The following is a 17,175-nucleotide window of genomic DNA, read 5'->3' on the forward strand; positions in this document are numbered from 1 at the left end:
TGCATTCTTGGTCTGTATCCAAAGTAGTGACATTCAGTTTCACGAAAATTTTGATTAATTATAAAATGAAAGATCTGGTTTAATAAAATGTCTACATGCAAGTTTGTGCTCTGTGAAATTCCTGGTAGAATTTGTCTGCCATGTATGTTCTTACTCTCTGAAATTCATGAATATGTTTCAATGTCTGCTGAGAAAATCTGTGTATTGACGATGATAAAAAGTATGGAATATTATCAAAGGTTGTTGTTTTGTGTTCACTGTTGTAAAGATAGTCTTAAAGAACATGGCTTTCTTGTAGCATTGCTTTGGGTAATTCAATGTTAATGTTTCTATATAATTATTGACTTTGTATGAAGCAGTAACATTCATAGCAATATTTCAAAGTGACAGAAACAAAAAATGAATAAATTAATTCTTGATTCAGCTGTAAGGTAACTGTAAGCATACTTTTGTATCCTCTGTAATTATGATGTTGCAAAGTGGAAAAGTTTAATATTTGAGTGACAACTACAGTAGACAAATGCTGTTCATAAATTTTTCCCAACATTAATGAAGAACATTTGGAGACTACCATTAATTTATGAGTTTCTCCGGAAATTGTCATTTTTTCATAATTACAGAATGTTCCAGAGGTTGTTTCCATCTGTAAGAAGTGCATCTCCCCGAAACCACCCAGAACTCATCATTGTACGATATGTGGTAAATGTATATTAAAAATGGATCATCACTGTCGTATCCTTTTGCAAAATTAATATCAGCAAGTTTGAAACTATGGGAACAATTTCTGATATAATTAAGAGCTTTCGATGGTTATTAGGACTTTAATATCAATCCAACACTGAGAAAAAATATATAGGTAATATTTTTTGAGGCTGTTTTAGTCACACCAACTTTGATTGTTCAAGAGCCCCTGGGGTTCCTCTCCAAGCATGATTCAACTAACATAAGCCATAGACAGGCATTTGGAATGATGGTGACCGTTATCTGTTTAAGTCCTGAACCTTTGCATGGAACATGCATTTTAATCAACATTAAGCAGAAGTTCATAATGTGCATTTTGTCACAGGACTTATGATTTTGATTGCAGTTTTCACAGTATTTAATGAGAAAAATTGCAATTCTTTCAAAGAACAATGTTAAAACTCTTGGATAGTGAATTACTGTTGTCTTAATTTATGATTTTATTTTAACCAAACTTGCACACAACTTGTATCACCATAAGATCTCAGTTCCTTTCTTGAACTGGCCAGATCCCATTATGGGTTCCAGAGTTATGGCCCCTTAAAGGTCCAAAATTTGCTATTTTGGCTTTTGCAGCCATTTAGAGACTTCATTTATGGTTTGATTTGATATAAACTTCCAAAATATCTTCAACAAAAATAAATCTTGGATTCCATGACGAATCTGTCAGAACCAATCATAGGTTCCGGAGTTATTTTATATCTGATTACCTCCCCTGATTTTAATCAAAATGGATTTATATCAGTAAGTACTTATAGGATTTACTTGAAATTTCATTATTGTCTTTAGTTGGACTGAGGCAATCAGGGTAGATAGATATGGACTGATTTTATGTCAAATTACCTCCATTTGTTTCAAAATAAAATGGGTGTATCTCAGTAACCAATGAAGATACTGATTTGAAATGTCATTTGTGCCATCAGATTGACTCTGACAATCAGGGTAGATAACTTTTGACTGAATTTATGACAAATTACCTCCCTTTATTTTATGTAAATGAATATATATCAGCAGCATCTAATGAGATTGGTTTTAAATGTTATTTAAGTCTTCCAGGGTAAGGAATAGTCATGTTAGTACAAAAATGCAGCATTTGAGCCTAGGACCCTCAAACATGGTATGGAAATTGGCCCTGACTAGGACAAAAGGGACTGTTACAAGAAAATGTTTATCCTGATGATATTTAATGTGTATGCCTATGTGCTCTATGTCAAAACTTGATCATATCATTTTGAGCAATGGTTCTCAGGTGAGCGATACAGGGCCATCTTGGCCCTCTTGTACAGATATTCGTATCCTTTAAGCAGGCAGACTTACTAAAATTTACTTCAGATGTATGTTAATTGATTTCCTTAACTGCTACCTACAGCTTGGTTAAATAACTGTGTAGGTCATCATAACCACAGGTATTTCTTCATGTTCTGTGTATACATGTGGCTTGGTACAATCTATGTCAGCTGGACTGGACATGAATTGTTTAGACAACATTTCTATGGTGATAAGGTGAGTATCTTGGACTTGATTGTATTCTTACATTTGAATTTGATATTTCTAAACAGCACTTCTTTCTTGATTTGTGTTAATAGACCTACCACTATGCTGTTTCAAGGAATTAAGTTTTGTTCATAACACTCACAAAATGATTTTTGAGCACTTTGATTACCCTTGTCTGTTCATCTGTCAGTCCGTCCATGCATCAGTTCGTCCGAAATTGCATCACATGAAGTCATGAAACTGACCTGGAATGGTGTACTTGGGGTTTTATTTGGGATTCCCCTCCATGCAACTCGTACCCCAGACCCCACCAAAAATATTTTGTTACTCTTTCAGTTCCTTTTAACTTGCGTTACTTGATGATGTTTTGTAGTATTCATACCACCTTCCTGCCACCCTAGGTAGATGAAAACTTGTTTAGTCTTGCATTGTCAGCAAGTAATATATGTCCAATGGCCTTCAGACACACTTCTAACTTTAAATGCCTCCATAATTATGTAAATCAGACCAGCCTCCTCTTACTTAAAGTCTATGATCCATCACTGTATATACTGCTGCACAAGTCATATTAACCTCTTTTTATTTGTTTCTATATTTCAGCCAACACCATTCCCACCTGTGCTATATCCATTAAATGCTATCCATGATGCTATATACAGTCCTAAAGTAAGTACTATAATTGTCTTTTTATTGCACTTCAAGTTTTCCTAATGTTCACTTTCACGATGTGATTTTTCAAACAGGAAAGAAAACAATGGCATTCTCTTGATAGTGCCTCATAGTAAAAAGTGACTTACACAGTGTCACCTGAGGGGACTTGTGGGTGTATCCCCAGTCTGTCAGTCTTTACAGGGCTGTCTACTGCAGAGTGGGTAAGGTTGCTGATTCAAATAAATAGCCCCATAACTGCTGTTGTTTAGAAACCTCAGCTTTGGGGTGTAGAATTCTTTTATGTAAGGAAGCCATCTAGCAGGCTTACAGCAGGTTTGTGGTTCTACCCAGATGCCTCTCCATGTTGAATAATAAAATAAAAGAAGGGGCACCTGATCTCTTCATCCATCATGAAAAGCTGTTATGTTACTATATGACATATAATTGTGTGGGTGTGACATTAAACCAAACAAATCATTTCTCTTTCTGTTCAGGTTTTTTTATGCTCACATCATTTACTGATGCGGGAGGCATATAGGGATTGTCCCGTCCGTTCGTTCGTCCAGCCGCCCATACGAGGTTAACCAAATGGGACTGTTTCGTTTAGCATCAATACCCCTAACTAGAATGACTTGATACTAATGCAGATATAACCTGTGACCATTCCTCATCTTCAGACATCACTTGACCTCTGTTTGACCTTGACCTTAAACTTGACCTCATTTTGGACTTAGGTTGCTTTGTATCGACAAGGATGCCACCAGGGGTATCAAGCATTTATTGAACGCAGCTACTTGTTTTTTCACTCAGTCCCTCTGTTCAGACCACTTTGCATCTGTACAAGTAATGATGAACTGGAACCCTGAGTGGCTTCCTTCGTATGTAAAGAGCATTTGAACATGTTTGCCATGAAAAGAACACTATGTTAGTCTGGTATAATATGATGTGAGCCGCGCCATGAGAAAACCAACATAGTGCGTTTGAGAGAGTAGCATGGATCAAGACAGGATCCATGCTGTTCACTAACAGTTTCTCTAATTGCAATAGGTTTTGACAGCAACAGCTTGGATCCAGACCAGACTGTGCAGATGCGCAGTTGGTCTGGACCCATGCTGGTCACAAATGCTCTTTGTTGGTTTTCTCATGGCGCGGCTCATATAATTTATATGATAGTTCACTGTTGATGTATGTATATATTTCAGGATAAGACAGTACCTATGAAGATGATTTTAAATGATAACCCACCAGATAGGGAGAATTTCAAGGAGTATTATTATCATATAGCAGTATTATACCAGTTTATATTGTGTTCTGGTGTCACACTTGCTCTCGGACTGCTGATGTTGTGGCATGCCAAACTGATATCCACTGGTGAGACCAGTATAGAAGTCCATATAAACAACAGCCAGAGAAAAAAATTCAGAAAAAAAAATTTAGTAAGTTTATTTTCATTCATGTTTAAGATGGTCGTATCTGAAAAGTTTAAGGAAGAGTCTTTCTATAAATTATCCTTTGTAAATCAAGAATAACTTGCAGCTTTGCACAAATGAGTCTTATAATACACTTCGGTAGAATAACTTAAATGAAGAGGATCATTATAAATTTCTTGTTGCTGTGGTAATTGAGAGAGAAATTTTCAGCAAATGCAATAATTGTCAGTATTATTACACTTCATTTGATAACATCACAGATTTTACTATTAAATGCAGCTTTATCTTCATCCAGAAAAATTGAATGCACAAAGTCTGCACTGTCTCCAAAAGAATTGAAAAAAATACTTTTCTCTCAAAATGTTTGAAATGATAATTTTGAGAGAGCAGATCTATGGATCATGGGGACTGAGATCCTTAGATCTGTGTTATCCCTGTTGAGCTAATACCCCAGTCACACATACAGCACAGATAGCTACATGTAGCCACGGATAGAAACATAGTAATTAGTATCAATCCGTACCGGAGCCGTATGGATTGAAGTGGAATACTGCTTTAAGGTACGCCTCAGGTACGGATCAATACAGATTACTACGTTTCTATCCGTGGCTTGATGTAGCTATCCACGCCGTATGTGTGACTGTGGTATAAGGAAGCAGGCTAAAAATATCAGTTGTATTTAAAACAATTATATTTGTTAATTTTATCATGTGGATTTGTATATGATTTTTAGCTGCACTATTTGGAGAATAGGGGGGCTATTCTACTCGCCCCGGCGTCAGCGTGAGCTTTGAATTTCTTGGTTAAAGTTTTTCGGCAACCTTTGTTTTTGTGTCATATCTTTGTTGCTATTGCTTATATCTTACTGTAAGTTCACATAAACATTGTCCAGCATTCAAACAAAGTATGTGCAGGGGCTGGGCCCATTATACCAAAGGTTAAGGTCACCAAGGTGTTATACTTGAGTTATTTTTAAGGTTAAAGTTTTTCAGTAACCTTTGTTAGCTCACCTGAGCAATGCTCAGGTGAGTTTTTCTGATCGCTCGATACCCGTCGTCTGTCGTCTGTCTGTCTGTAGCTTGTGTATGTGATAGAGGCTGTATTTTTAGCTCGACTATTCGAAGAATAGTCTAGCTATTCTACTCACCCTGGCGTCGGCGTCGGCGTCGGCGTCGGCGTCACACCTTGGTTAAGTTTTTGCATGCAAGTACATACAGCTATCATTTAAAGGCATATAGCTTTGAAACTTATTTATTCTTTTTCTAGGTCAATTACCAACCTCACTGGGTCAAGTTCCATAACTCTAACATGTATTTTGAGCAAATTATGCCCCCTTTTGGACTTAGAAAATTCTGGTTAAAGTTTTACATGCAAGTTACTATCTCCAAAACTAATGCAGATATTGAATTGAAACTTCACATGTGTCTTTGGGGTTATAAAACTAGTTGATAGCACCAAGTCCCATAACTCTGACCTTCATTTTGGCCAAATTATGCCCCCTTTTGTACTTAGAAAATTTTGGTTAAAGTTTTGCGTGCAAGTACATACAGCTATTACTAAAAGGCATATAGATTTGAAACTTATTTTTTCTTTTTCTAGATCAATTACCTACCTCACTGGGTCAAGTCCCATAACTCTGACATGTATTTTGGCCAAATTATGCCCCTTTTGGACTTAGAAAATTCTGGTTAAAGTTTTGCGTGCAAGTACATACAGCTATTACTAAAAGGCATATTGATTTGAAACTTATTTTTTCTTTTTCTAGATCAATTACCTACCTCACTGGGCCAAGTCCCATAACTCTGACATGTATTTTGAGCAAATTATGCCCCTTTTGGACTTAGAAAATCCTGGTTAAAGTTTTACATGCAAGTTACTATCTCCAAAACTAATGCAGATATTAAATTGAAACTTCACATGTGTCTTCGGGGTTATAAAACTAGTTGATAGAATCAAGTCCCATAACTCTGACATGTATTTTGGGCAAATTATGCCCCCTTTTGGACTTAGAAAATCCTGGTTAAAGTTTTGCGTACAGGTACATACAGCTATTACCAAAAGGCATATAGCTTTGAAACTTATTTATTCTTTTTCTAGGTCAGTTACCAACCTCACTGGGTCAAGTTCCATAACTCTTAACATGTATTTTGAGCAAATTATGCCCCCTTTTGGACTTAGAAAATTCTGGTTAAAGTTTTACATGCAAGTTACTATCTCCAAAACTAATGCAGATATGGAATTGAAACTTCACATGTTTCTTCGGGGTTATTAAACTAGTTGATAGCATCAAGTCCCATAACTGATATGCATTTTGGTCAAATTATGTCCCGTTTCGAACTTAAAACTCTTTTGATATTTAACATTTTGGGTAATAATTTCCTGCTTCTGTGACAATATTTCGAATAGTCGAGCTTGGCTGTCTTACGGACAGCTCTTGTTCAACTGATCTTCATAAAATTTTGTCAGAATGATTACCTTGATGAAATCTAGGCCAAGTTCGAAAATGGGTCATCTGGGGTCAAAAACTAGGTCACTAGGTCAAATCAAAGAAAAACCTTGTGTATGCGATAGAGACTGTATTTTTCAATTAATCTTCATGAATTTTGGTCTGAATGATTACCTTGATAAAATCTAGGCCGAATTCGAAAATGGGTCATCTGGGCTCAAAAACTAGGTCACTAGGTCAAATCAAAGAAAAACCTTGTGTATGCGATAGAGGCTGTATTTTTCAATTATTCTTCATGAGTTTTGGTCAGAATGATTGCCTTGATGAAATTTAGGTCAAGTTCGCATATGGGTCATCTGGGGTCAAAAACTAGGTCACTAGGTCAAATCAAAGGAAAAGCTTGTATATACCATAGAGGCTGTATTTTTCAATTGATCCTCCTGAAATTAAGTCAAATAATAACCTTAATGAAATCTAGGCTATGTTTGAAAATTGGTCATCTGGGGTCAAAAAGTAGGTCACTAGGTCAAACCTTGTGTATGCGTTAGAGTCTGTATTTTTCAATTGAACTTCATGAAATTTAGTCAGAATGATTGCCTTGATAAAATCTACCTTGAGTTTGATTATGGGTCATCTTGGGTCAAAAAGTATGTCACTAGGTCAAATCAAAGAAAACCCTTCTGTATGCTGTATTTTTCAATTGACCTTCATGAAATTTGGTCAGAATGATTGCCTTGATGAAATCTAGGTCAAGTTGAAATATGGGTCATCTGGGTTAAAAAGTAGGTCACTAGGTTAAATCAAAGAAAAACCTTGTGTATACGATAGAGGCTGTATTTTTCAACTGATCTTCCTGAAATTTTGTCAGAATGATAGCCTTTATGAAATCTAGGTCAAGTTAGAATATGAGTCATTTGGACTTAAAAACTTTGTCACTAGGTCAAGTCAAGGAAAAACCTTGTGTGTGCAATAGGGACTGTATTTTACAGTGGATTTTCATAAAATTTTGGTCAGAATGGTTGCCTTGATGAAATCTAGGTCAGGTTGGAATATGGGCAGTCTGGGGTCAAAAACTAGGTCACTAGGTTAAATCAAAGAAAAACCTTGTGTATACGATAGAGGCTGTATTTTTCAATTGATTTTTATGAAATTTGGTCAGAATGATAGCCTTGATGAAATCTAGGCCAAATTTGAATATGGGTCATCTACGATCAAAAACTAGGTCACTAGGTCAAATCAAAGAAAATATTTATTTATACTCAAGATTTTTGCTCCAATTTTAATGATAATAGGTCAGTATGTTTTTTTTCCATGAAATCACTAGGTCAAACATGTTTACACTGTTATGGTGTGTTTCTCAGGTGAGCGACCTAGGGCCATCTTGATCCTCTTGTTTTTCTGTAATATCTTTGTTACTATTGTTTATATCTTACTGTAAGTTCACATAAACATTGTCCAGCATACAAACAAAGTATGAGCCGATTATACCCAAGGTCAAGGTCACAAAGTTGTTATACTTGGAATTATTTTCATGTTAAATTTATTTGAAAGCCTTTTTTTATAGACATATCTTAGGTTCTTTAAAAGATAATGTCTTAAAATTGAAAATATTTCTTTATAATGTGTGTTACAATCCCCATAACCCTAATTGTATTTTTGACAGAATTATGATATTCATGATGATTTATGATTATCATACTTAATTTCTTTTTTGGCAATCTTCGCTTTCTTGATGTTAATTTAGTACACTTTAAGATAAAGACTTGAAACTTGAACTGTATCTTTAACATCATCATCTGCATGAGTGGTAACAATCCCCATAAACCTGATATGTATTTTTGACCAAATTATGCCCCTTTCATACTTAAATATTTTGACAATCTTCATTTTCTGGACATAACTTTGATACTATATAAGGTTGCGACTTGAAACTCAAAATATATTTTAACCATCATCATCTGCATGTGTGGTAATAATCCCAATAACTCTAGATTGTGTTCTTGACAGAATTATGCCCCTTGGTATATCTGCCTTTTAAAGTAGAGGTCTCTTATTGAGACATATATTTATTTTACTGTCAAATCGCCGAATAGTGGAGCGCGCTGTCTTACGGACAGCTCTTGTTTTTGCATGTGATGAATAAGAAATAACACAATTATATGTATATATTTATAGGTGTATAAAAACCCTTATAACTATGGTTTTAAGAAGAACTGGCAGGTGTTTTTAGGATTTTCAAATTTTAGGTAAGCATAGTTTTTTAATGCCGAGATAGTCTTTGAAGGAATTTTATTTTCAAACTAGGTTCTAAGCATAGTTTGAGAAGCCAGTGACACATTTAGTTAGATTGCCTGACACAGTCAAGACATGTTTAGTTTGATTGCCTGACACAGTCCAGACATCTTTAGTTTGATTGTCTCACAGACATCTTCAGTTTGATTGCCTGACATGGTCCAGACATCTTCAGTTTGATTGCCTGACATGGCCCGACATGTTTGATTGCCTGATATGGTGCAGACAACTTTAATTAGATTTCCTGACAGACATCTTTAGTTTGATTGCCTGATATGGTCCAGACATCTGTAATTTGATTGCCTGACACAGTCTGGACATCTTTTGTTTGATTGTTTGACAGACATATTTAGTTTGATTGTCTGACACAGTCTGGACGTCTTTTGTTTGATTGTCAGCCTAATGTCTGACCTGGTATTGACATCTTAAGTTTGATTGCCTGGCACTTTTGGGACATCTTTAGTGTGATTGCCTAACATGGTCCAGAGATCTTAAGTTTGATTGTCTGATGTTGTCCACATAACTTTAGTTGCTCTACACAGTCAGACATCTGTAGTTTTATTACCTGACATAGAACAAACATCTTTGATCTGATTGCCTGATGTGGTCCGAATATCTTTAGTGTGATTGCCTGTTGTTTTGTGTGGAAATCTTCGATTAAGTTTGATTGATTTGACATTTTTAGCTCGACTGTACGAAGTATAAGGAGAGCTATCCTACTCGACCCGGTGTCGGCGTCTTTCCGCGTCCCCACCTTGGTTAAAGTTTTTTTTACTCTTTCTCTTTTTATGCCCCCGAAGGGAGGCATATAGTTTTTGAACCGTCTGTCAGTCTGTCGGTCTGTCCGCAATTTTGTTGTCCGGTCCATATCTTTGTCATCCATGGATGGATTTTCAGATAACTTGGCATGAATGTGTACCACAGTAAGACGACTTGTCGCGCGCAAGACCCAGGTCCGTAGCTCAAAGGTAAAGGTGACACTTAGACGTTAAAGGTCATTTTTCATGATAGTGCATTCGTGTCCGGTCCATATCTTTGTCATCCATGGATGGATTTTCAAATAACTTGGCATGAATGTGTACCACAGTTAGACGACGTGTCGCGCGCAAGACCCAGGTCCGTAGCTCAAAGGTCAAGGTCACATTTAGACGTTGAAGGTCATATTTCATGATAGTGCATTGATGGGCGTGTCCTGTCCATATCTTTGACATTCATGCATGGATTTTAAAATTATTGGGCATGAATGTGTACCACAGTAAGACGACGTGTCGCGCGCAAGACCCGAGTCCGTAGGTCAAAGGTCCTAAACTCTAACATCGGCCATTACTATTCATTCAAAGTGCCATTGTGGGCATGTGTCATCCTATGGAGACAGCTCTTGTTTTATGAATTATTCCCCCTTTTTACTTAGAATATCAGGTTGAAGTTTTGATGCACTTTCACTCTATCTCAGTTATTACTGAATGGATTTGATTCAAACTCAAAATTATTGTTCAACATCATCACCCACGCCATATGACATAAGGTGCATAACTCTGGCACCAATTTTTCATGAATTATTCCCCGTTTTTACTTAGAATTTCAGGTTAAAGTTTTGATGCACTTTCACTCTATCACTGTTATTACTGAATGGATTTGATTCAAACTTAAAATAGTTGTTCAGCATCATCACCCACACCATTTGGCACAAGGTGCATAACTCTGGCACCAATTTTTCATGAATTATTCCCCCTTTTTACTAAGAATTTCAGGTTAAAGTTTTGATGCACTTTCACTTTATCTCTGTTATTACTGAATGGATTTGATTCAAACTTAAAATAGTTGTAACACAAGGTGCATAACTCTGGCACCAATTTTTCATGAATTATGCCCCCCTTTACTTAGAATTAAAAGTTAATTTTGATGCATTTTCACTATATCTCAGTTATTATGAAATGCATTTGATTCAAACTTGAAGTAGTTGTTCCACATCATCACCCACATCATATGATACAAGATGCATAACTCTTGCACCAATATTTAATTAATTATGCCCCCTTTTTGCTTAGGCTGTACTTGTATAGTGTTTTGATACACTTTATCTGTATTTCTCTTATTACTTAATATTTTTGACACAGACTCAGGCTATTGTGCAATATCTTCACCCACCATTGGAGTTAATAAACACTCAAGTGACAGCTCCAGTTTTTCTCAGATGTGCCCAGTTTCACTATCCAGCATAGAAATAGTCGAGCACGCTGTCTCCTGTGACAGCTCTTGTTAATTTGATGGCCTTGCCTGATGCAGACATATTAAGTTTGATTTGACAGGGCCATATTCAAAGTAATTGTCTGGCCATATCAACTGTATTATATGCTTTGAAGTAATGCAATGTTTGAATAATCTACCAGTTACAAGATCTCGGTTGATTTCAAAAAGCGGCTAGATTCAATCATGGGTTCTAGAGTTACTGCCACTTTCTATTTTGAACCTTTCAGTGGTATAGGTTTCATTTAGGTCAAATCAAAGGAAAAAATTGTTATCACCCTAGAGGCCAGATTTATATCCATATCTTCATGAAACTTGGTCAGAATGTTTATGTTGATGATTCTTTAGGCCAAAATCAAAACTGGGTCATATGGGATCAAAAACTAGTGTAATGTAATTTCAAAAAGGGTGCTAGGCTATTGTTTTAAAAGACTAAATTATTCAATGTCTTGGATAGTATATATTCATTCAAAATTAGTTAAAGGCTTTCACCGGAAACTCTTGACCTTATAAAACTGACAAGTTATCGTAGCCCTGAGCAGGTTAAGACATAACACCAGGAAAACTACATCTTAATTTGGTAATCAACAGTCTGGCCGGTGCATATAAAAGGTCTATGTACTAGACAGTCAGGGAGGCAAGGCGGCAGAGCCACCAACCGTGGTTCTGCCAACGTAAGTCAAAAATACTATTATGCCTAGTTAGGTTACCTTCCAAATATGTAGATTTCATGAAAGACAACTCAAACATAATTAGTTCTTAACATTTTACAGTAGCTAAATATTATTTGAAAGATGGACACTGAGACAATAAAATTACTTGTTCTAAAATACTTTATTTAACTACCTGAAATTAAATAAACATCAATACGAACTATTGTGTTTTCAATCTTATATATGTGTGTGAAAGTTCTACAACAGGTTTTACAAGTCTGGTAACACTGGAGCCATGTGGCTTTCAGAGGCCATTACGCTACAAGACGATTTTGGTATCCGAGGACCAGGATGTTCTCTGCGAGATTGTTGCGGCCACGTATTACACGAAGTACTCTGCCACTATACATCACGCCGAACTGAGAAGACGACACGAGCCACTAGATCTTCAAAAACGCAAGTAGAAATGTCTATTTTTCCTTTTAAAAGTTTTGGGCATATTTTGGGAGAAAAAAATAGTTGAATTCAATCTAGCACGAAATGCAATTTATAATTAAAACTGTTACTGAAAAGTTTGCCTTAATAAAATTATGTATCAAATCAGAGTTATGTATGAAAATATTTACAAATCTTGTAGGGTAGGCGAAAATTAAATAAAGCAAAATAAAGCAAAACACTGAAATATATAAAATTTGAAAATCTCTGTAAATTAGCTAAATCGGGCAGACGAAAGCTGTCAATGTATCATGGTTATAAAACAATTGATATATTACTTCATAAATATACCGCCATAGGGTTTTAGGTTATAAATAAGACCTAATATATGTTTTTTTCTAAAGGTACGCATTAACAAGCGGTGCCTATCAAGAAAGATATAAGATGAACAGTGGAGTAAACTAAACTGTTTACAAATAAAATAGAAAAATACAAAAAAAGAGGATAAAATGAAATTACAAATGTAAAGTACACGAAAACAAATTATGCTGCTGGCAGTTTATCTGTTTGAGGATTTTTATTAAAGTTACAAGTTGTATGTTATGACAAAATTAAAAGCAAGTTCAGTTGTCAAAGTAACGTGTGGGAAATATCATTTATGTTATAAAATTCAGATTACACCTGTCAAATATTAGTTAACATGTAGGTAACTGGTCAACTTTGCTTCTGGCAGTTCGCATGTCAAACTATATTTTAACATACCTGTATTCAATTTGAATTCATAATTTAGACTATACTTGTTTTAAAAGTATTTTGTCATCATATTTTTTTTTTGCAGCATTATTTAGATAAAATGTTTGTATGGGGTTTACTGTTTCAAAAAAGATGAAGGTTCGGATATTGTAATTATAGTAAATGTAACGTGGCAGAAACTAAGACCACGGTAGACACAGGAAATGTGTTTGATGATGACCTGTGAGCAGTGACTCACAAAGAACACTAGATTAGTGTTATTTTAGGTATAAAGGCTATGCTAACAGAAGCATGGGAAACCTATAGAATATACCTACGGAATAGTAGATAAGTATGTCTACGTGACGAACATATATTTTTTATGAGCAGTGAACAATATACGTGCATTTTGTCAACGTTTTGTTTTGAATTAATATGTTGATATATTTTATCAAATTGACACAACTGAAAAGTTTTCATGTTAACCGAGCTTGTTGCACATGTACAAGTTGACGAGTAGGGTGGAACATTATTAAAAATTAATAGATGTAGAGAATATATCTTTGATGTGCATAAGTTATACATATGAAAAGTTAAAAATTTATTCGTAAAAAAAGATAAGACCACAATTTGCTTAAATGATACAGTTCATCAAAACAGAATTTAAAACGCATGGTAAAATAAATGTAAATGAAAATAGAAGATGATTAATATCAATATTTTTCTTAAGGGCAAAAATGTTTTTATTAAGGCCTTTCTCCAGCTGTCAGCAAGTTGGTATGTCATGTCCTCGTGTATTGAAACCGTATAGATCTAAATATAAATTACACAATATTAATATTAAGGAAGTAATAAATTGGGTGCAACTATTTTTGTTCAAAATTTCAAAAACATGTAAGGGGAAAGGAAAATGGGCGAAGACACTTGCTATGTGTGCATAAAAATGCTGTGCAAATTTGTGAAAAATTAGAGTCATCATGGAAAAAATCATAGAAATAAAATGCAAAGTCATACTGGAAATTCTGTGAAACAAAGAGGAAAATAATTCATATTCAGATTGGGAATTTTGTCGAGCTCATGACACGGAGAATTCAAATAGTCGTTTTCACATGGACTAGCCTTCGAATTAAAAACTCCATGGAAATATATATCCATAGAAACAATGAATGTTTACAACAACCATGGTGACAAGATAATAAAATCTTTATAAGTTTATAACATGCGTCTTGATGGACATTTAAGCATGACCTAACAATTTTAATTTTTGACGGAGAAACTCTTTCAAGATCACAGCCGAACATATAAAAGCCATTAGGAATGAGCTGTCGAAATTCAATAACAACATGACATTTGCTGATCATACTTTTAGTCAATTTCAGTATATTATAATTCACCGATGAGGTTACACAGTACATGCCGCTTGATGACACAGCCTACAACATGACGATGTCTGCACGTAATACCACTGGGCAAAGACGAAACACAGAATAAATAGTCGCGTGGAATTTTATGTACAATTGTATTACCATTTCAAATATTTACCCATCGCGTTTTGAATTTTTGTTAGCTCTGTGTCCATCAATTTTTGTTTTAAATCTGTATATTTGTCAGCAAAAACGTCTGATATTACCAATAAGAAACAAGCATATGTGTTCAAACACCTATTTTTGCATTACAATTCATAACATTCAAAAGTTTCCGAGGATAGTAAAATACCTTTTTTTATTGTTTTTTTTCGTGAAGAAATGAAGGAATTTGTAATGTAATTTCAAAAAGGGTGCTAGGCTATTGTTTTAAAAGACTAAATTATTCAATGTCTTGGATAGTATATATTCATTCAAAATTAGTTAAAGGCTTTCACCGGAAACTCTTGACCTTATAAAACTGACAAGTTATCGTAGCTCTGGGCAGGTTAAGACATAACACCAGGAAAACTACATCTTAATTTGGTAATCAACAGTCTGGCCGGTGCATATAAAAGGTCTATGTACTAGACAGTCAGGGAGGCAAGGCGGCAGAGCCACCAACCGTGGTTCTGCCAACGTAAGTCAAAAATACTATTATGCCTAGTTAGGTTACCTTCCAAATATGTAGATTTCATGAAAGACAACTCAAACATAATTAGTTCTTAACATTTTACAGTAGCTAAATATTATTTGAAAGATGGACACTGAGACAATAAAATTACTTGTTCTAAAATACTTTATTTAACTACCTGAAATTAAATAAACATCAATACGAACTATTGTGTTTTCAATCTTATATATGTGTGTGAAAGTTCTACAACAGGTTTTACAAGTCTGGTAACACTGGAGCCATGTGGCTTTCAGAGGCCATTACGCTACACTAGGTCACCCATTCAAATCAAAGGAAAAGTTTGTTAATGCTCTTGAGACTGCTTATATTATAAAATCTGTATAAAGCTCCTTTGAAAGCAAAGAATGCAAGAAGAAGAATAATAGCAGACTCTGTTTGATTGAGTCTGTTCATGAGAGGTAGTGAAATGTGCAACACCTCTCGGGCTCGCTAGCACCAGCTTAAGCGTACTCTTTTACACATATGTTGAATGGAGAGCATGATTCCAAAGGACCAGACTATCTTCATGAAACTTGGTCAGAATGTTTATCTTGATGATTCCTAGGCCAAGTTCCAAATTGGGTCATTTGGGTCAAAAACTAGGTCACCTGCTCAAAGGAAAAGCCTGTTAACACTGTAGAGGCCATATTTATATCCCTATCTTTATGAAACTAGTCTTGGTTAGAATATTTATCCAGATGATTCCTGGGCCAAGTTTGATATTGGGTCATGTGGGGTCAAAAATTAGGTCACCACTCAAATCAAAGGAAAAGCTTGTTAACACTTTAGATGCCACATTTAAGAACCTAAGTACATGAAACTGATGTTTATCCCGATGATTTAAAGGCCCAGTTTAACAGGTGAGCAATATAGGGTCATCATGCCCTTCTTGTTACCTCTATTAGTGTACACTTTTATTCATCTTATTTCAGATCATTCTGTAAATATGTTTTACTACCATCAACACATGCTCCAGAAGGTGATGGTTTGATCTGGCAGAGAGCTTCGTATAAATTCAGTGACACCAAAGGTCTAGAACTTCTGTGAGATCAATTCTAATGGCTAGATCATGACAGAGATACATGTAGATGCGCTTCATTTGAGGTGGAAACATCAAATGGGGGCTTGTGTACAGACACTTGTGAAAAGAGTGGCTAGGTAGGAAAATAGCTTTACTGCCTTATGTATGGCAGACACAAATGGACCTCAGTGTGGACACATGTATTAAGTGAGATAGAATCAAATGGCTAGGTCAGGAAAGAGGTATACTACCTTATATATGGCAAAGATCTTGAATGTATCTAAGTGAAAATACTTGTATTAATCGAGGTAGATTTAAAATACTTGGTTGTCAAAAAGTGTACTATACTTATTATGGCAGAGACCTCATAGAATTCTTTAAAGAACACCAGTATCAAGTGAGATTGATGAAATAGCTAGGTTTTGAGATTATGATAGATATTACAGAGACCACAAATTGACTTCTGTTAGGATAGCCTGAGCTCAAAAATTCTTAGGTGTTATTAAGAGAGAAGGATATTTACAGGGTGTTCTGTTTTATGTTCCTTTTTAGCTTTACCAAAGAATTGCTGAAAAAGCAGATTAGCCAGCTATTTAGAATATGCTCATTTATACATTTGGTATTATATTTATTTGTAAAGTTCTATTTATTTATTGATATATCTATTCATTTTTCAAATATTTAGAAACCTGATTCAACGTATTTGTAGCTCACATTGGCATAAAATGCACACAGACTAGCTTTTGTGATCTTTCTTTATCTGTTTATAATTCATAGCTATCTTACAGACATCAGTTTTATTAATATGTCATTAATTCAGGGATAACCTTTTTTCACTGCATTTTCAGTTTCTGTTAAACTTGGATTTCTATTTATGAATGGCTTAAAGGCTCATAATGCCATCGTTTTAACCACATTTTGATATGCTTTTTGGTATGCTTGATATTTCATTTAATT

At 35.1% G+C, this 17,175-nt stretch overlaps 1 protein-coding gene across 1 annotated transcript in view; it reads left to right on the forward strand.

Annotated features, from left to right (window-relative positions):
* Positions 1–16,962, forward strand: part of LOC123547478 (palmitoyltransferase ZDHHC16-like) — a 32,253-nt gene extending 15,291 nt beyond the window's left edge. Inside the window, exons 4-9 of the mRNA XM_045334617.2 lie at positions 621–732; positions 2,111–2,244; positions 2,836–2,901; positions 4,089–4,322; positions 8,938–9,008; positions 16,130–16,962. Of these exons, the coding sequence (XP_045190552.2) occupies positions 621–732; positions 2,111–2,244; positions 2,836–2,901; positions 4,089–4,322; positions 8,938–9,008; positions 16,130–16,244 (732 nt within the window). The 3' untranslated portion in view covers positions 16,245–16,962. The remainder of the gene's footprint in view (positions 1–620; positions 733–2,110; positions 2,245–2,835; positions 2,902–4,088; positions 4,323–8,937; positions 9,009–16,129) is intronic.
* The last annotated feature ends 213 nt before the right edge of the window (positions 16,963–17,175 follow it).

The sequence above is a fragment of the Mercenaria mercenaria genome, chromosome 9 (genome assembly GCF_021730395.1).
Source record: "Mercenaria mercenaria strain notata chromosome 9, MADL_Memer_1, whole genome shotgun sequence".
NCBI classification, from domain to species: Eukaryota; Metazoa; Mollusca; class Bivalvia; order Venerida; family Veneridae; genus Mercenaria; species Mercenaria mercenaria.